The sequence below is a fragment of the Oncorhynchus masou genome, chromosome 15 (genome assembly GCF_036934945.1).
Source record: "Oncorhynchus masou masou isolate Uvic2021 chromosome 15, UVic_Omas_1.1, whole genome shotgun sequence".
NCBI lineage: Eukaryota > Metazoa > Chordata > Actinopteri > Salmoniformes > Salmonidae > Oncorhynchus > Oncorhynchus masou.
The window spans coordinates 50,676,259-50,697,316 of NC_088226.1; the positions used below are offsets into that span (position 1 = coordinate 50,676,259).

General features: G+C 44.5%; 1 protein-coding gene across 1 annotated transcript; it reads right to left on the minus strand.

Moving 5' to 3' along the window:
- Positions 1 to 1,485: 1,485 nt before the first annotated feature.
- Positions 1,486 to 20,581, minus strand: LOC135556400 (sulfhydryl oxidase 1-like). Its single transcript, XM_064989585.1, has 12 exons — positions 20,000 to 20,581; positions 18,984 to 19,084; positions 18,547 to 18,595; positions 18,317 to 18,419; positions 17,347 to 17,437; positions 16,191 to 16,336; positions 14,812 to 14,946; positions 14,564 to 14,693; positions 9,687 to 9,809; positions 8,747 to 8,885; positions 7,196 to 7,372; positions 1,486 to 3,409 (listed from the first exon to the last, which is right to left on the minus strand). The coding sequence occupies exons 1-12, from the start codon at positions 20,289 to 20,291 to the stop codon at positions 2,457 to 2,459; spliced, it is 2,439 nt and encodes an 812-aa protein (XP_064845657.1). The 5' UTR covers positions 20,292 to 20,581; the 3' UTR covers positions 1,486 to 2,456.
- Between the last annotated feature and the right edge of the window lie 477 nt (positions 20,582 to 21,058).

Consider the following 21,058-nt stretch of genomic DNA (forward strand, 5'->3'; position numbering starts at 1 on the left):
CAGTGCAAGGAGCAAGGATTTCTCAGTTTCTAAAAGATGTTAAAGTAGTAGAAGAGTGTCCCTGTGTGATCTCAATTCATGAGCAGGGATATCAAGTGAATGGCTGAGAGTCTACGATTGGATTAGAAACCCTTGTCCTCAGTGCGCACTTTTCACCTCCCATATTGGCAAAGCCAAAGACGTATATTGCACTGCAGCCAACTTCCTCATTAACTTGCATTAGTCTCAACCCACATAATACCCTGGGCTTCAGGGCTCAGAGCACCGGAGGGTTGCCATGAGCAGCAGGGAAGGGGTCAAAAAGCACCTTTACTGCTCACAATCCAATAGCAATGCATGTAAACAAATAAACTAGTCAATTGAGAAGGATAAGTAGGTAAGTTGGATCAAAGCAAGTGATGAAGCAAGTAAATAAGTACTGTATGTCATCATTGTTATTACAGTTTGACGAGCCAAAGAAAGAGCCCTCGATCAGAGAGATACACCTCTCCGAAATTAGTTTTATAGATGATACATCGGAGGCAATCAGTAAAATGTCTAAGCCTTGCAGTAATTTCACCATGACAAACTATGCTTTTCTCAGTCCATTCTACAGATCATAAACTGTCATTTGGCTTAATTCACAATTCTGAAAGGTTTGATTTAGTCCAAGATCACAGCTGCTCAGGCTTGGTGCTTCACTCCTTTAATGTAGGGCCATTAATCATGTTGTGTTTTTGTGGAGAATTGAGAGCTCCACCATCACACTGCTGGCTACTGTTACTGCTGCCACCATGCCCTGCTCTGCTCAGCCAATGTGAAAGCCAGGAGACAGGGAGGGTCTTGGTGTAGAGGGGGCAGCGACATGGGATCGATTGAGTTCAATGTTCCCGGAAAACACAAAGCTCAAGAGTTAGTGTCCTTCAAATGAGCTTGTAACCTAGACCACATCAAAACTGTCCTATCCCCCAAGGTACCCCCCCCCCACACGGTTGAAAAACACCCCCAATGGAGCTCACTTCCAAGTGTGAAGGAAGAGACCCTGAAAGCCGATTGCGTTTTAATAAAGTTTATTATCGGGTGCGAGCTAATCCTCACGGTAATCTCCTACAGTCCAAAGGAAAGCTGGATTACTCACTTGCTATAATCCCAATGAAATTGTTAGGATTTAGCTAGAGCAACAGACCAGATGGCAACAGGCTTTTTCCTTTAACCTACAGCCACCCCCACAACCACCACTCCTTACCCCGCCACCTTACGAAAAACAAAACATCTGAATGTTATTCATCTGAACTGATGCAAAACATCAAGTGGTAAAATGTAGAGGGACAGAGAAAGCATTATCTGACATCTCAGGTACTTTGGATATTGATGATAAATGTAAATGTTTCCATTCATCTATAGATGTAGAACCCCAGAACAACAGTTAGAGTATACACTGTAACAGTGTCCCTTGCCCTAAAGAGAACTGTCAAAGTCAACAAGTGACCAATCGTGACAACAATGCACAATTTTAGCAAAAATAATTTTATTGATTGAGATAAGCAAAGCAAAACACAGTGTCTCAAGTTGATTGAGACCAGTAAGTTTTATGTAATGGGCACGAGCCAAAACCCCAATCCTCCTTATTTTGTATCCTGTTAACTGGTGCTGCTCCAAAACATTTCATTAATATCTAAACTCTATTGTGCAAAGCTATTTGGGACATGTAAGATGTCCTAGCAAATTGCATAGCATGGTCAGTCAACACAGACCACTGTGGAACGGAATGTGTGTGAACCATAGAATTAGAGCTAATTCTATAGTGTGAACACTGAGCACTACAAATCTGACCACAGACTATCTGTTATAATATGGCATCTTTGTTTATTTGGAAACATTCACTTGCTTAATGCTAAAATTAATATGGATAATCATCTTTCAGGCACTGTTAATCCAACATTTAATTCGAGGCACATTTCTCATTGTAAAAATCACATTTTTGAATAGAAGATTGATTTCATTCTAAGAATATGAAATGGTTCTCTCCAGTTGTGAGAGTACATAGCTTATTGAACTCTTTGGAAGAGGTGGAAGTAACAGTAAGAGAAAGAGCTTTGTCTTTTATATTGAATTACTATCCATAAAACTATGTAGTGATTCCTTTTCACATGAATTCATTTATAATATGGCTTTATACACAGCCTAAAAATTACAATAAATATCAACAACAACCCTTTTGTTGTATTCACAAAAAAAAAATCACCAAAATCACATTAATTTACTCGAGTTTTAATTCATCCTTCCAAAGTGGTCAAAAAAGGCACAAATAAAATGCATAAATCGTCATAAATTATTATCCCGGAAGCATGCACCACAAAGCAATCCATTAATGCGGAACATTACGGATACTTGACTTGGATGGTTTAAGAACTGACCACAGCATCACTGTCACATGTATGGGTAAATCTACAGTAGCACAGCAAGGCAGAGTTGACTCAGGGCAGAGCCACCTTGGCCCGGCGCAGCCGCAGGCGGTTCTTGAAGAAGAGGTACATGGCCAGCAGACACATGGAGGACAGGAAGTAGAGGAGCACACACAGGCTGATGTCCAGTCTGGAGAAGCCCACACTCAGGAAGGACATCCAGCGCCTCTTGTTAGGGTGGGGGTACATCTCCAGAGCCCCCTCCTCCTCTGACCCAGTGTACTGGCCCGTCAGGATCCTTTTCTGCAGAGTGTTGCGCTGCCCCAACAAGTCCTCCGGCTCCACGGGCTGCACCCCCAGCCCCAGCCCCGGCCCCTTTTCCAGACCGGCTCCAGGCTGCGGCTCCTCCTGCCTCTGCAGGGTCCTGCGTTTGACGCGGGAGGACCCTGCGGCTGCAGCGCGGAGGGCCTTGGCTTTGTAGTGCTGGTTGACGAAGGAGTCCAGGTCCACAATCTCCTCCTGGGGTGGCCTGAGCTTCAGCCCCACAATGCTGGGCCTGCGCTGGGACTGGCGGGACACGTCTGCCTCGGGCTTTACCCAGGTGGGGGGTTCAAAGGTCTTACCCCCCGGATGCTCTCCTCTTGCCCTCTGATCCAATTCCTCTTCTGCTGCTGGCTCTTCTTGAGCCTCTTCCTCATCTTCCTCCTCCTCCTCCTCCTCTTCCTGGCCTGGAGGTGGTTCGGCCAAGGCCTCCCTGGCCCTCCTCTCCGCTCCTCTCTTGGTCTCCTGCTCCTTCTCCTGCTGCCTGGCGACCAGGCTCTCCTTCTGCCTGCTGAGGAGCTGGGCCTCCTTCTCCAGGTAGTCAGAGAGGAGGTGTTCAGAGGAGAAGTGGGATCGGAGAAAGGTGAGCAGCTCTTCCTGGTTCCAGGTGTGTTCTCCACTCTTCTTAACCCCATGGCAGCTGGGACACAGCTCTGGGGATGGCCACTGGATCTTAGGGAAGTGGGGATCCTCACTCAAAGCACCTGGTCAGAAGGAATATGACAGTTAGGATGGGTGTGTGTGATTACTCATCTGATATAAAATTACAGATAACCCAGTCATGTTGAGAGGACAAACTGTTTTGGTGAAAATTGAAATGTATTAGGTAAAAGAGATTGGTTCCATATAAGGACATAATGATGACATATTGGATCGCCCACAATGAAAGCAAACTGATACCAATACATATTTTTGTATGCAGAATCTGTGTTGCTGCTTGAATACATTAGATCCATTCCCCCCACATAGCTCATAATAAGAAGTAAGTGCAGTGTGTGTGTGATGTCTAGGTGTGTGAGTATGTGAGTGTGACAGGGTCTAACAATGATCAATGGGCTTCTGGGATGTCCCAGAGGCCAGATAATAGATGTGGTCCATGCGGACAGCTCCCCCTCCCCCCGAACCTCTCCCAGACCCCCAATCCCTTACCCTCCACACCCCTTTGAAGATGGCCCAATCGCTAAATTGAATATGAAAGCAGGCACCTCCAGAGGGGAGCTCTCCTTTTAACGAATTACAATTGTTTTGCTTTACATGTTTCCTTTAGCCCCCCAAATGGAGGCATCTGCTAATAAATTGCTTGGCGACGCCCATGCGGGAGGAAAGTCAAAGCTGCAGCAGTTCTGTCACTTTACAGCGGTGTCAATTTACATCCAACGTCTCTCCCCCAGATTCATCTCAGTCATATGCATGTGTGCATGTCATCTGCATACAACACTTTACATAAAAGATACATCAATTTTATCCTGTCCTGCTGGGATTGGGACCTTTTGTATACATTCTAACAGCGTGACAGCTTTCATTTCCCATCCCCTTGTGATGACATGCCTCTGATGTGTCTACTCTCATCACCTTGCCTTTCATTTTCAGAGGTGACTTTAGCAATAGTATCGATACTGAAACAAAGGCTTGTCAGGAAATGTCAATCACAGCGCTGCATAAATACTCAGAGTAGAAATAAATACAGTTTAAACTAGCTTCTTCGCCACTAATTGTGAATGTGGAGATCTACACTTCAGGACATGAAGGAGCAGTGGCAGTGTTGATGGACTGGTAGATCAGCATCGTGATGCTCTGAAGCACACAGTACATTTCAAGCATTCAGCCCACACTCTTATCCAGAGTAACTTACAGAGCCACAAGGTCTGCCATGAGAGGTGACTGTATAGATCCCTTAAGGTAAAGCACCTTTAGTAAATATGCTTTCTCTGAGAGCTTCCCATGTCTGGAATACACTGCCATCAGACACACATAACTGCACCACATATCACACTTTCACAAAATGCATGAAGACATGGCTAAAGGTCAATCAGATTTGTTAACATGTTCCCTAGCTGTGTATTGGCGCTTTCCATGTTGTCTGTAGCTTGTGAGGTGTGGAAACACTTTGTTGCTTTTATGAATTTTGTCTTGCTGCTTTTTGTTCTATGTTGCTCTGTCTGTATGCTATGTCTTGATTGTCCTCTGCGTGTGCTCACTGCTCAATGATTGTCTATATTGTAATTGTTTTTAATAACCTGCCCAGGGACTGCGGTTGAAAATTAGCCGGCTAATTTACCTTGTCAGCTCGGGGGTTTGAACTTGCAACCTTCCGGTTGCTAGTCCAACGCTCTAGCCACTAGGCTACCCTGCCACCCCCCATTAATGATTACTGTCAATGTAAAAATAAAATAAACTCAAACTGTAGTGAGTCATTTAGCACACGCGCTTATCCAGAGTAATTTACAGTAGTGTGTCATTTAGCACACACTCTTATCCAGAGTAATTTACAGTAGTGAGTCATTTAGCACACGCTCTTATCCAGAGTAATTTACAGTAATGAGTCATTTAGCACACGCTCTTATCCAGAGTAATTTACAGTAGTGAGTCATTTAGCACACGCTCTTATCCAGAGTAATTTACAGTAGTGAGTCATTTAGCACACGCTCTTATCCAGAGTAATTTACAGTAGTGAGTCATTTAGCACATGCTCTTATCCAGAGTAATTTACAGTAGTGAGTCATTTAGCACACGCTCTAATCCAGAGTGACTAAGAGGACTTTGATTTTTCACCTAGTCGGCTCTGGGATTCGACCAGCAATCGTTTGGTTAGCGGCCCAACGTTCTTAACCGCTAGGCTACCTGCCGCCCTATAGTACAGTATGACAGCAGCACTACTGTGAGATCCTCCATACAGCATCTCCAAGCCATGGCAGGCCCGTGGCTCTGCAGTCTTTAGACATGAGTCTCTATCTCACCCTGTTGACAACAGGACAGGTCTGCTGTTGCGCCGGGCTTGGCTCGGGGACCTTTTGTGCCAGCTAAATGAATTGTGTTGCTGCTTTACAAATTGGGCCTACTTCATGCATGGCTGCCTCTGAAAGGACGGTGGGGGGAGCTGCTAAAGAGCCCCACTTTAGGGAGGAGGGGGAAGAGAGGATGTTCTCCCCTGGGGAAGACTGGGATGCGAAGCAGAGGTGTGAGGGGTCAGTGAGGGGGGTGGGCCGACAGAGGAGGTACTGCTATGCATTGCTACCAACACTTCTGCACCCTCCCCTCCTCTCCCCCACAGCTCAGCCCACCCCACCCCCTGAGGTACTTGCCCCCAAAACCCCACAACTTGAACCACCCTGGTGAGGGATTACAAAACAGAGGGAGGCGTGATGCCGGTGACATGGCGTGTGCCACCAGCTGTCACAAGCATCTTGGGAATTGAGGCGGGGCCTCTGGGCTCCTCCTGGGCTGGTGGTCCCCGTTCTGGGAGATTGTTGCCATATCAGTTGTCAAGCGGAGGATATGACTCTCTGGGGAGGGACAGACAGTCAGTCCTAATAGGGAGGAGTGTCTGAGGACCAGGGACAGGCCCAGAAGGGGACGCACCCTGTTATTCAGGACACAGGCTGTCCAGGAGATTGAAGATGGGGGAGCCACTCCCACCACCACCACCACCATAGAGAAAAGACAAAAAAGCGACTAAACAAAGTGAGGTGGTAATGACAGGCTTTTGCCTAATAAACTCAAATAATGGCCCTACCAGAGGGAGGCCAACGCAGCAGCCATATAGCTCTCATTAAAATGACACACACGTCAAAACGTTAAGTACCACAGATGGGCTTGACCATCTTCACAAAATATGAATCGATAAAATATTTGACATTAAAACATTGACAAAGGATAGAAACAAATAATTGCCCAAATTGAATAAACAAGACTGTTGTCTTTGCTGTTTTGTTGTCTTTAGCACTACTGTTAAGCGCACAGATTGAGTATTTACTGCTGACCTGTAATGAGCTGTAGACAGGTTGGGGCAGGGAATCTCAGTGTCCTGGAAGGAGGGCTAATCTCAGTGGAGGAAGAGACAGGGGAGAGAAGCGAGGGGGGACAGCTGGTGTCTGCTCAGAGGATCTCCGGGTGTATTATAGGGATTTAGGGGCGAGGAGCAGGGTCGGGACACTTGGGGGAGGAATCCACGAAAAAGTAAGGTGTGGTCCTTATGAGACCTGTGTAAAGGAGTGAGAGGCTGAAAGAGATCCTCTAGGGGGGAAAGTGGGAGAGGGAGAAGTAGTGGCCTGTGAGGGAAACATTTATCTCCTGTATGGACAATGGTGACCACTAAGGGAGACGTTTCTATTTTTCTTCTAGATATTTCATATTTTAAAATGGTATTATATGCATATTCTATACTGATATAATTAGCATATTATGACGTATGTGTTGGAGGTTCAGTCTTATAGACAGCTGATCAATCATCCTCTATGGAAGTAACAGTAACATTTGTCATGTGTCCTTACCTGCCAGTCTGTTGTTGACGTGGTTATGGCGGGACCAGAGCCACAGCATGGCGGTGGACAGCGTCCCCACATGGGACATGCTGTCCTTGGCCATGTTCTCAAAGTGGGTGGCACACGCCCGACAGCCAAAAAAACTGTGGACGTAGGACCTCATTGCCTGTAGCACCTCCTGGGGGTCTGGGGAAAAGAACGCACAGGAGGAGGAAGTCAACAACAAGATTAACCATACTTGTTATGCACTTCAGAGTGATGTCCACTATTGAAAAGTAGTCTGATATTGTACATTATAAAATCGCAGCAAGCAATGTCTGTATATAGTTTTTTTAATATACATTTAGTATGGGTTTTGGCAATATTGGTTTGGCACACTAAAAAATGTCCCTTACATTTTGTTGCCCGTTGTATTAAAAGGTGCAGGCGTAAAGGTAAAAAACAACATTTGTACAATGGAGGGAAGGCTTTTCCAGTATTAAACCATGGGTGGTTAATAACAGGGAAATACGGCCACAAGCAGTCTCCTCTGCATTCTTACGGTGCTGTGATGTGTACATACCATGAATAACAGTATTTAGGCAACGCGCTGTGAGAACAACCAAGTCTGCAGATGTCACTGTCAGTAACAGCATCGTACCAGTGCAGATATTGTTGATGCAGGTTGTGTTGTGTTTCATGCCCTGCTAAAGTAAAACCTTATTTTGCTCAAAGATGAGCCGTGGTGGAGGGGTGGAGCTCTAATCCAGAGGTCCATCCGCGGGGGGCCAGATGAACACCCCTGGTCCCCTTGTGGCCCATCTGCAGGTTATGTGAACCCTCCTCCCCAACCCATAAACCCTGGGATTAACCCCTCCAGGAGAGGAGTGCTGGTCAGCTGCCTCTTTTTTCTAACCACTAATCTAAAGAAATCCCTCTTTACCCACCCACAATTAGGGACTGTTTCAGCTGGTGTTGTGTCAAGAAAACAACACTAATAACAAACCAAAAAAAGAACAGTGCTTTGTATAGGCTATTAATGGAATATAACACTGAACGTACGTGTGTGTGAGTCTAAATGTTGTGCTTGTGCAAGTGTGTGCGGTCACATCAGGTGAATGCAAAACATTCCAGGCAAATTTGTTTACAAAGCACTTGTCCCCAGTTGCCCACCCCCTGCTGCCATCCCCTAGCCCCATATCCCTGCATTGAAAACAGCAGCCCCTGTGTTAATGCTGCACACGCTTCTGACTGGCTCAATGCACTACGAGGATTTGTCCCCAGAGAGCCATAGGAGTTCTAACAGACTGGAAACACTTGTGTCATGGTTCATCGCCTGGGCACACTCACTCCTCCAAGACTGGATGGCTGTTGACTTCTGGCCAATTTCCTACCAGACGATGGGCTCTACAGGCCACAGCAACAGGCTAACAAGGCAGGAGGGTTTGTTTTAGAATCTAGCAACACTTTCTCACATATTACCATTGTCCCAGGAACATTCATACTGAATTAACAGTTTAGTGATAGTGTTATGATAAAGACATAAACAGCCGTTGCTTAGTGATTTTATTTTATTTTTACCTTTGCCAGCAGCTTCCTCGGCCTGTACAGTGAGGACATGGAAAAGGGTCCACATGCCACAGGGGTACCTTCTGAAGTGGGGCTTGGAGCCCTGGCAGCCCACCCACCTCACCCCCTCAGGCAGCGCAGCATTAGGTACCTGATCACACACAAACACATCCATGTACTGACACTTAAACCCTGCCCAAGATATGGCCACATTGATCACTCTTCTCACAGAGCAGGTTACATGGAAAACAGATTTATCTGGGGATTCTTAGAGGTTGGTTACATTCATGTAAACAACAAGATAAGCATGTACATGGAGGAGAATTCATCTGCAATCTACTTTACTGCAACATTTCATGTTAAGTGGTAGAGCATTCTGGGACATACTATTCTCATTCCATATCATGTCAATTCCAGGTAATGGATCGCCTCAATGGAGAGAGTGTATTCAGGTCAGAAGGAGGAAACACTGGTTACACGTGGTTTGATCCAACAGCATATTTCTCCTGACATATAGTCGTTCCCTCCCTGCCACTGGCCAGGATTGCTGAGTCTATGATTGACAGAATTACTCTGAAGTCAATAGTAAAGATTCAGTGTGTATATACTGTTAGACATCAGTCCATTTCCTTAGGGGAGCTGGTTCATACCTCCTCATTGATTCATTGATTTGGCTGCTAAAAGCTAATGATGCCACTAAGTGACTGGTCCAATTTGTGAACCTATAGGCATGCAAGCTTCCATCCAAAGACAACTTCACATACATTTTCCAGTTATACACATGCCTGCACAAGACAGTGAGCAAAGATTCATATCGAGATATATCTGAATACACAGCATTACATAAACCTACTTCCCTGTGTGCAGTATGCCTGTAATATTTCAGTCTTTATTATAAAAACTCTGCCTCAGGCTTGTCTGATTGGCTGGTGGCTTTGGGTTGACCCCTCACCTCTGCTGTGTTGTCCAGGGCGTCCCTCAGAGAGCTGTAAGAGAGCTCTGTGTCGTTCTGACCCTTCAGCCACGTGTCCACTGACTTCAGCAGGTTCCTCACCACAGGTCGACCAGGGAAGTACTGCCCAAGACAACATTACAGTTAAGTATCATCATTAACTCTCCTCACATTTAATACAATAGACTCTTCAACAGCATATTTTTGACCGTGTGGTAATAGGTTATAATCACTAGGAGTTCCAAATCCATCTGTTATGTCATCTGTCGGAGGGTCGAAGTTTAACCTAAAACTGCAGTTCTTAACGTGTAATAAAGTCACTGTTGGATTTTTCAGGATTGTCTCTCGTACTGTTTGTTTCCATTCTCCAACCTCTGTAGTTGTCAAGACAACATGGCGTGTGTAGAAATGACACTGCAACCAACAGTGGGCCACTATGGAAGGCAGGGAGGAAATCCCAGTGCCTTGTGTTTCAGACGGTGGTGACAGAAGAGTGTCAGCTGAATGGAGGTGTAAAGTCACTTCCTATCCTTAAAGAACTCCTAAAACGGCCACCCTGGAGGACACACTATTATACTATGAAGACTAGATCCTACAGGTCGGCCTGGATTTCACCCTAACGGCTGAGAGACGACCAAATAAACAGCAGGTGGTCATGGCAACCTCATCCCATTCAAAACAGAGGTAAGATGTCTCAGTCACGAAGGACCATTTAAGTTCATTAGCATTTTCTGGCATTGAGTCATGAAAAAGTGACTACTTATGAGGAGACAATATATAACAATGAAATCACATGCACACACACGCCCACAGTTGCATAGAGCACACAAGGAAAGAAACAGTCAGTGTAGTAACATCCAGCAGTGTGAATATGGTGGACCTGAAAGTGGGCCAGTGCTGACCTTTTGATTCCTTGGGCGGCACAGGGGCACAAACCCATCAGTGAGACACAGAGGCAGGGGCCTGGCTCAGCCCGGCCGGGGCGCCAGCATCCCAGAAGTGCACATTTTTTGATTTGTGCTGCAGAGTCTTTTCAATTTGCCCTGGCCATCTGTTCAGCAGCGTTTGGGTGCCTGGCGCAGGATTCTATTCATCACTCTAACTGGATCTCCATTACACCAGGCCCACTTAAAAAGGCTCCTGGAGATGTACTTAACCCCTGCGCCCCACACAGGCTTTGATTTGCTCCCCTTAATCTTAGACATTCAGACAAAAATATGGCGTTTGGGTATTCACAGACACAGATACCCAATCACGTACTACAGGTGGGGTTTTAACAAGATTCAAAAGGAGGTCCCCCGGCTGCTGCTGCTACTGAGGAGGAGGACAATTGGTTTAGCGACCATCCGGCCCAGACGCCCAGGTCTGGGGACAACTGGGCATTAACCAGGGTGAAAAGCTCATTAACACACATTTGAATCTAAGAGGGATGCAATTGGGGATGGAGATACTAATGCGCTTTGCTCACCAGAGCCAAACGTTTAGCATGTTCTGCTTTCCACCTGTGTGTCTATTTCCCGAATCATAAGCAAAGGCCAACATATTTGGCTTGGAAATCAGTAGTACATTGTCTGAAGTATTGGCAGAGGTCACTGATGGGCAGAAGTTTCATGAACATATCAAGTCAGATGAACCAACGCTACAGTATCACCATTATGAAGGATCTCTCTAAGTGACCTTTTCTCTGGTAGTGTACCTCCAACCACTATCAGAGCCCCCATCTTACACTCCCCCTTCCCCCATCTCTCGGAGGACCATGACAATTCACTTCACCACGGCAATATGTCATCTTAAATCCGATTAGTATCAGCACTTGAGAAACCACAGTCTCCTCTGAGAGACGTTTAAAAGAGAATGCATCTGTCGGCCTGGCCCGGGGAAGCCCTTTTAATCCTGCCCCATTCGACCTCCGGGACCAATATACATGCCACTGAGTAAAATCTGCCTAACTGCTCCCCTGCTCCCACTGTGGCATCAGACAAGTGGACCTACAGTGGGGCAAAAAAGTATTTAGTCAGCCACCAATTGTGCAAGTTCTCCCACTTAAAAAGATGAGAGAGGCCTGTAATTTTCATCATAGGTACACTTCAACTATGAAAGACAAAATGCGAAACAAAATCCAGAAAATCACATTGTAGGATTTTTAATGAATTTATTTGCAAATTGTGGTGGAAAATAAGTATTCGGTCAATAACAAAAGTTGATCTCAATACTTTGTTATATACCCTTTGTTGGCAATGACAGAGGTCAAACCTTTTCTGTAAGTCTTCACAAGATTTTCACACACTGTTGCTGGTATTTTGGTCCATTCCTCCATGCAGATCTCCTCTAGAGCAGTGTTGTTTTGGGGCTGTTGCTGGGCAACACGGACTTTCAACTCCCTCCAAAGATTTTCTATGGGGTTGAGATCTGGAGACTGGCAAGGCCACTCCAGGGCCTTGAAATGCTTCTTACGAAACCACTCCTTCGTTGCCCGGGCGGTGTGTTTGGGATCATTGTCATGCTGAAAGACCCAGCCACGTTTCATCTTCAATGCCCTTGTTGATGGAAGGAGGTTTTCACTCAAAATCTCACGATACATGGCCCCATTCATTCTTTCCTTTACACGGATCAGTCGTCCTGGTCCCTTTGCAGAAAAACAACCCCAAAGCATGATTTTTCCACCCCCATGCTTCACAGTAGGTATGGTGTTCTTTGGATGCAACTCAGCATTCTTTGACCTCCAAACACGACGAGTGTCGAGGGAGATTATCAGTGGTCTTGTATGTCTTCCATTTCCTAATAATTGCTCCCACAGTTGATTTCTTCAAACCAAGCTGCTTACCTATTGCAGATTCAGTCTTCCCAGCCTGGTGCAGGTCTACAATTTTGTTTCTGGTGTCCTTTGACAGCTCTTTGGTCTTGGCCATAGTGGAGTTTGGAGTGTGACTGTTTGAGGTTGTGGACAGGTGTCTTTTATACTGATAACAAGTTCAAACAGGTGCCATTAATACAGGTAACGAGTGGAGGACAGAGGAGCCTCTTAAAGAAGATGTTACAGGTCTGTGAGAGCCAGAAATCTTGCTTGTTTGTAGGTGACCAAATACGTATTTTCCACCATAATTTGTAAATAAATTCATTAAAAATCCTACTATGTGATTTTCTGGATTTTTTGTATATTTGTAGTGTACCTATGCTGAAAATTACAGGCCTCTCTCATCTTTTAAGTGGGAGAACTTGCACAATTGGTGGCTGACTAAATGCTTTTTTGCCCCACTGTATGATGGATACTGGCAGTCAATGTAATCAAAGTGAATGTAGTACAGGGCAGAGGAGCCTCTTAAAGAAGAAGGTACAGGTCTGTGAGAGCCAGAAATCTTGCTTGTTTGTAGGTGACCAAATACTTATTTTCCACCATAATTTGCAAATAGATTCATTAAAAATCCTACAATGTGATTTTCTGGATTTTTTTTCTCGCATTTTGTCTGGTCATAGTTGAAGTGTACATATGATGAACATTTTAAGTGGGAGAACTTGCACAATTGGTGGCTGACTAAATACTTTTTTGCCCCACTGTATCTGTCATACCCACAGCCCAGCCAATGCTGGACAAACAAAGACCTTTGTTCTACTGTGGAGTTGGTGGGCTACCTCTACAGTATTACTGATGTCAAGCAGCTGCCACAGCCACATTCCACCACCATGCACCTCCGCTAACTGCTAACCTTAGCATGGGCACACTGAGGCACGCGCCACGGGAGAGCGATGGAGGACAGCTGGATTTGGGATGAAGGACAGCAAGATTTGGGCTCAAGTCCCCCTAATTCCCTGGCCCTCCCTCCATCGCTGCTGGAGGCTTCTTTTAAGAAAGCAGGATAGAAACGGTAATCCTAGAACCTCTTTGTAATGCTCTCATGCGTCCCAGATCAACTTTTTAAAATCCTCATATACATATAAGGATTAATAAATCCGGATTCTGGTTGTTAAGACAGTAAATCTAGTAATATTACGGCGCAGGAAAATATAACTTGTTTACATCCTGTCTGGGACGGAGATGCACTGTGATGTGGGTGCAGCACTGCACAGCACACCACAGATTCTATTGACAACAGAGTGTGTCAAGGTGTATCACCGGTGTGATACCAGCTGTAGGTTCTGTACAGGATGATCCAATTACAGTCACTCTGGAAGTTAAGGATCTTAGTATGTTGTGACATACCATCGTCCTGGTCTTAATCAAAAGGATCCCTGGCACACGTCTGGGTACGCTAAGCGCTGGGAAGGGAGGAGAGGAGAGATGGGACCCAGTCCAAAGAAATCTTAATCATGGTATGTCTGCGTACAAAAAAATGAGTAGGGGGTATTGGCACGCTCTATTCACCAGGGAAGCAAATGAAGTATTTAAATGATACCCAAGACAGCCTTTTGTGTCCTGTCAGGTTTATGGCCTCCAATTTTGGGATTGACATTGAGGGTGTCATTCCTACTGTGATACTGTGCCCAAATAATTGTGAATGTCTTCTTCTGGAATAAATATGTAACATTGTATTTACTACATAGTTGTACCATTATGAATATTGTATACATGTACCTACTAAGAGAGCAATTGTAAATTATTATGATGCATTATAGGGACCATATTTTCAGTTATATTTTTCAAAGCAAAGTTACATTTTAGAACAAACTGTACAGCTAAATCATGCAGAAAAATGTGCATTTCCCAACTGATATCCGACAACTCCAAAGCACTGTCTCACTCTCCCTCTAGTGGCGTGTCACCCTAACTACACAGCCCTTTCCTCAGGGTGCTCGATATGAACAGAGGATGAATGTATGTGAGGTTAGTGTTCAGTATGGGTAGGGTTTGTCTCAGGGGGTGAGTAGACCTGCCCAATCACCTTGGCCAGTACTGAGATGTAACGCTGTAGAGTGATCAGAGCCTCTCCTTTGATGACAGGGTGAGCTGCCAGCTCCAAGCGCAGAGAGTAATGCAGAGTAGACTCCAGGTCTGCCATATACACACGAGACCTGACACACAGAATTTAACATTTTTATCATTGAATCACTGGGGTTACATTTGTAAGGCTTATACAGCCCACCCCAAAAATGAACTTTTTTACTGCTTTGTCGAGTTAAAGTGGTTTACCCGTTGAACGGTCTCCATTGGTCCTCTGTTGTGTTTTTCAAGAGGTCAGAGGTCACTGGTGGTGTATTTCCGGCCCGCAGTACCCCAGGAAGCCTCTGCAGGGCGTAGGTGTAGAAGGTCCGGGCCTCATTTTGTCTGGAAGAAAGCCAAGCAGACAGTTTCACAGGTAGGACTGATGCATTTCCCAGACAGTTTCACAGGTAGGACTGATGCATTTCCCAGGCAGTTTCACAGGTAGGACTGATGCATTTCCCAGACAGTTTCACAGGTAGGACTGATGCATTTCCATTGAACTGGCATCCAGCAACTGGATGATTTTAACCATGGAAACAGGTGAAAAATCCTTCCCACTAGAACACAAACCTCACATTATATTCTAGCTACAGTGGAAGAATAAGCATTTTTAGCTTATCTGTCTAGGAATAGGATACAAGTGGTTGCCTCAGACCTCAGACCACAGTAGTGTGTGGAACTGGAGCCACGGGTGGGCCCCTGGTCCCCTCACTACGCCCTAATGGCCTCCTCACTCCTCTGCTGAACAGATGGTGCTGAGATACCATAGCTGATCATTTCCCTCTCCACTAACCCTGGCAATGGAACAAAAACACTGCTACCCCTCCCACTGTCCCCATCAGCCCCCCCCGAGCACATGAGAGCAGGAGGAGGATGCTGCTCCAGGCCTGAGCTCATCCAGCCCACCCCAGAGCACAGAATGGGTTCCCCAGAGCACAGAGGCACGCATCGAAGAGAGGAGGGGCAGCGTTCACCTGGGAGAGGCACACGCATGACGGATGTGCGACTGCATTTCCCCACCCCTCCTGGATCAATCGCGCATTCAGCTGTGATGGGCGACCATCTGTCGCAGCGCGAGGCGAGGCTGGGGTGGCTTGGCAGGTGAACCGCAGGAAAGGAACGCCATTGTTTTCATGCAAGAAATTAAAAACCCCTCTGTATGCTCGGGAAGAGGGGGAGGGGGAATAAATAAATTAGTAATAAATAATTTCCTTTTTGCATTTGTCAACTAAAAAGACTCCTCTTGCGTGCCAAGTTATTGAAATAAGCAAAACAAAGCGAAAGAAAACGCAGATTAATTCACGGGCTGAGCAATCATCATACAAAGTACTATGATATTGAATAATGACTTATTTTAATTCCATGATCCCATTAAGAGGCCAGATGTTAAAAGGCATCCTATCATAGCTGTGGATAACACAACTGAAATAAAGCCTTTCACAACAAGATTGTTGTGCATTGAACCGTGAAAACTGAAGCAGAAGAAAAACACTTGACGAGTTGGTACATTAGGATCCAGACTGAAGATGGCTAAAGTGATCCGCAGTTCTGTCATATATTGTGATGGTATTCAAACAGCCACTCACACATGGAGCCTGGTGAAGTTCCCACTAGGATAGTACAGGTAACAGGATGGGAAGTCAGTCACACCCAGTTTAGCCACCAGGGCTTCCTCAGTCTTCAGGACCCTCCGCACGGCTATGTTCTCATACTGCAGTAGGTCCAGAGTCACCTGTTGAGGAAGAACAAACCAACACAGTAATGATCCACTGTCTGTATGTTGTTTACAACGGGTTGTACTAAACATGCAAGTACACTGTTGACATAGTGACACACTCTTGTTGATACAGTCCCACAGTCAACATATTTTCTGCATGGTACTATAGAGCACCACAGTATGAGTCATAACACACATAAAACCTAGCGGTCAAACAGGGAAATGGTTCCAATTGTTTTTCCACTATTTTAGAAGCACTTAAAATAAAGGATGTGCTTCGTGTAGGCTTACCCTGGAGTGAGGTTTTGATAACCATGTAAATCTCTCGAGGACAAGGTGACTTTTATCAATATATTCGCCTGTATTTACCCAACAAAAATTAAATGCTAATTAGCTGCTAATGTGGCTATTATAAGGAACAAGAAATGCCATGATGATCTGGACGGGACTGCCGAATCGAGGCAAAGGTAAAAATCTCTGGATTAACTATTTCATGTTACAATGATAGCATGGTCAATCAAAAAAGAATATAACAAACATACCGTTGACACGTAGGCTATGGGGTAAAGGAATGTTTTTCCTTGTGTGGTAGGTTTTGCGGGATTTGACCATTATGTAGGTGTCATAACCAGTCATAAAATAAGGTAACATATGTCACAACAGGTCTAAATATGTCATGACAGTGTTATGATCATATTATAACAAGTTATGTCAGCTATTATGACATTATGACATGATTATGACCATGACACTGGCTGTCAAGTAAAGTGTTACCAAGCACAGCCCTTATTTTAAGTGTTTCTAAAATCCCCAATGGGAAAAATGAATTTGTGGAAAAATGATTGAAACATTTCCCTGTTTGACCGCTAGGCTTTATGGGTATTATGACTCCTCCACTGTGTAGCTTTATACACAGTAAACATGTCCATTAAAAACACTTTCTATTTGATCACACCCAGGATTGTTTTTCTCCTCCATTTCCCTCTGAGGAGCATGTAGCTTGACTGATGATAATAAAGTCTGACCTCTCTGCCCACATATGAGTTAGAGGTCTCAAAGATCAAGGCCAGGTGTTCCACACCGTTAGTCTCAAAGAAGTTGTCAATCTCTGCTTTGCTGTGGAGAGAAGAGAATAATACATTCTACAGAGTGACTACAACATTTCCATAAAAGCTGACGTTTTAAACATCAAATCCATTTCTATTAAGACTATAAAGTGAACAGCAGCACAATCTGGGCATTGACACAACACAAAGGACACATGTGGTAGGGCCTTAAAGGGATAGTTCTCCCAAATGACATGTTGGTTTCCTTACCCTGTACACAGTCTATGGTCAAGGTAGCTATGCTTTGATTTTGTTTACCTGGCCATTGTTTCAAACGCTAACCTTTTAGGATTTATGGCACAGATCTGCTCCAAACCATCACCTGAACTCACATTTCACGATAACTGCTCGACTTGGGCAGGAGCTCCTGGGAGCAGAGTACCAGCACCTCAAATGTTCTACCGCTTGAGCTCCTGTTCCTCTTATAGAATATTAGCTAAGAAGTATTGTGGCGCTCCAGCACCTGAATATAAACAGTACCGGCACCCAGAATGAGTACCGACACCTATTTCAATCGGCACCTAAGTCAAGCATTGACTACTGGCTACACACAAAGTGATAAACAAACGCCCACATCACACATCACAAAGGGGGCAATATTGCTGGAAATGTATTGCCAGTTATTGTGTTAGATTTGGCTTTTCAAGCCAATAGTGTCTAACCAGGGGTGACATATAATGCCAGTGTTGCGTGGATTAGGTAGTAGCTGGGAGATATATTTATGACAGTGTGCAGTGGAACATGTGCATCTACTTTTAGAATTGTTTGGCGAGCTACACATAGGGGGTTTGCTAGCTACTTGGACCTCGCCATTGAGCTGCTGGAGACCGGTACTGTCTGTATGTGTGAGCTCCAGGGTGTTTGAAATGATCAGAAGAGGCTGCCTCACCTAGCGGTCTCCAGAGGGGGGCAGGCAGGGGGCCAAGGCTCCTCATGGGTCTCCATCTTCTCGATGATCTTATGGCGTAAGCCCCTCACATCACGAGGACCCTCTGGGAGGATTCAGGTACACAGGATTAATAAGAGGATATGGATCACGTTTTGTTTGTTTTAACTTCTCATACTAACCATTCATATCATTACCATCTGCCCTATGAATTATCGGAACATTTGCATTACCTCTGAAACCTTGTCCCTTGGAGTCAGGTTTGGAGTAAGCGTGGAAGAACTGTCAGAGGGAGAGAAAGAGAGGATCAGATGACAGGTTGACCACTGGGAGGAACTGGGGACACCCCTTCCCCCACAACCCCTGCAGATGTTTCAGCTCCCTCATTCATTCAGACAAATGATCTCTTTCATTTGACTTTCACCGGATGACAGAAAGGGAGAAAAATAACAGATGTATTGCTGACTAATCTAAAGTGAGTGCATTGCTGACTGAAATGTAACACTGTTAGAGGTGAGGTTATGAGTTTATATATGGAAACGTTTCAGAGTAAAAATAGCTGATAATGACTCACGATCATTGTGAGATACAGTTCATTTTTAAACATTGGATACATGTTAAGGTAAGACTGAAAATCCACAAGGCTTGTGGAATATAACAGTTGAAGTACCTTCAGTGTGGGGTACCCCTTGACACCAAAACGGGAACAAATTGGCCCATTATCTCCATTAGCACAGTCTATGGCAGCTAAATCCACAGCAGGTTTCCACTCTGGGGAGAGAGATAATTAGTGTCAAAGTCAATGCACCAAAAGTGCATTACTCTACACAGTAAGGGTTATCTGTAGGAATTCAGAAGTCAAAACAGCTTTTGATCTGTGTAAAAAATATTCCTCCTATTATTACCGCTCCTAAGCATTTACAAGTATTCTGTATGGTCAGCTTGAAAGCAGGCCAGAGGCTGGTGGGTCATGCGCTCTCTAGATCTGAGGCCTTAAAACCTTTCTGTGTTCAGGCCTGCTGCCAATAGGAAACGATGTCAATTTCAAACTAATTGTATGGAATTCTTTTCCTGTTATAGTTAACTGGATCCTGCTTATAGACTGAGGCCTGAAATGTCAGATAGTATTCTCATTTGAGATTCCAAAAGGATGGTGTTTGAACAAGAGTAGCAATGAGACTTGGACAGAATGTGAACTCCTAAATCACATCATATGCTCCAATAATCACATGTAGAGGTTGCTTTCTGGAAGGGGGAAGGGAGGGCTGAGAAACTGTATGTGCTGTACTGTGGGAAACAACAAGGTGTGTTCTCAATTCCCCAGTCAGAATCACACAGCTTTTTTTTACATGTTAAAGTGGAATACAGGAATAAATTAAAACAATTATTAATAATTATTTTATTTAAAAAGTCTATAATTAATTTTAAGTCTACATAATCAATTATTTTTTAACTGGTTACTACACACTGCCTTAATTTGCACTGAAGTTCGATGGGCATACAAGAAAACATGCATAGGCCTACTCTGCAAAATGAAGACAAATTTAGAGATCCCCATGGCAAGAACATATGTATTGTTTTAACCCATGCACTTATGCATACCACGACCAGTTAATTGTAATTGGTTTACCAACAACCCGTTCAATTTACATTGAAAATGTTTATTACGTTAAAATGCATACCAACCTTTAATATCTCTTGCGAGACGTTTCCATTCGGGAGAAAATGCAATACAATGCCCGCACCAAGAGGCGTAAAACTCAACCACCAGTGCGGCGGTGGAATTGACCAAAACGCTGTCCACATTATCCGGGGTTAAGATTACTATCTGATCAGAAGCGGTGTACAAGCCAGCTTCGGTGGTAAAAGGAAAAGTTAAACACACAAATAGGACAAACGTAGATATGAATGATTCTCTGAATTTTGTATGTATTTCCCCTGTAAACCGAGACGTGGCACGGCAGCAGCGCCGCGCCATCTTCGAGTGTTTTCTTTCTGACAGCCAGCAACTCAGAAAGGCAACCACTGTAAAAGAAAGTGATAAACTTTTTTACTTTTGTCACTCGTCCAACTCCCTCCCCCAACCTCTCACCGCCAGCCGAAGCAGGGCTAAATCATAGTCATTTGGCTAAATTCATAAAGTAAGACAGAGTAATTCCATTGACTATAGTTGTACTTGAAAGTCGATTATGGAACGCAATTTAGTTTAATCAGCATCCTGATTTTGGAGGATGCAAACAAGCAACTTTTTGCCAACAGACAGTAGATATACATTGTAACATCCCCAAGAATTGTGGTGTCCAAAGTCTATCCATTGGCCTATATTTGATACAATGTATTCATTTGTAACCTCCCACATCATGTTCAGCTGATACAGCCTGACTTGCTAGTTCTGTTTTCTATCAAGAATCACCCTCTTGTTAAATATTTACTTTGTGGCTATTCCATACTGTCTGGCCAATCAACCATTACCAGCTGCATCTGTCTTTATCACTTGACTTGACATATCAGAAAGTGTTTTTTCCAATCCAGGATTTGAACATCCAATTTGTAACCCCAGATCACAGAAATGTTCAATTCCCACAAAAAGCTTATTTCTCTCAAATGTTGTGCACAAATTTGTTTACATCCCTGTTCGTGAGCATTTCTCCTTTGCCAATTTCCACCGGACAGGTTTGGCATATCAAGAAGCTGATTAAACAGCATGATCATTACACAGCTGCACTCTGCTCGGGACAATAAAAG

Bases quoted from the DNA above. Each gene is read 5' to 3' on its own strand.
- LOC135556400 (XM_064989585.1), bottom strand. From the start codon at position 20,291: ATGGCGCGGCGCTGCTGCCGTGCCACGTCTCGGTTTACAGGGGAAATA. The intron at 8,886-9,686 runs GTGAGGGGTCAA...GTGTGTGATCAG, and splicing joins CCCTGGACAACACAGCAGAG to GTACCTAATGCTGCGCTGCC. The intron at 3,410-7,195 runs GTAAGGACACAT...CCTTCTGACCAG, and splicing joins CGTCAACAACAGACTGGCAG to GTGCTTTGAGTGAGGATCCC.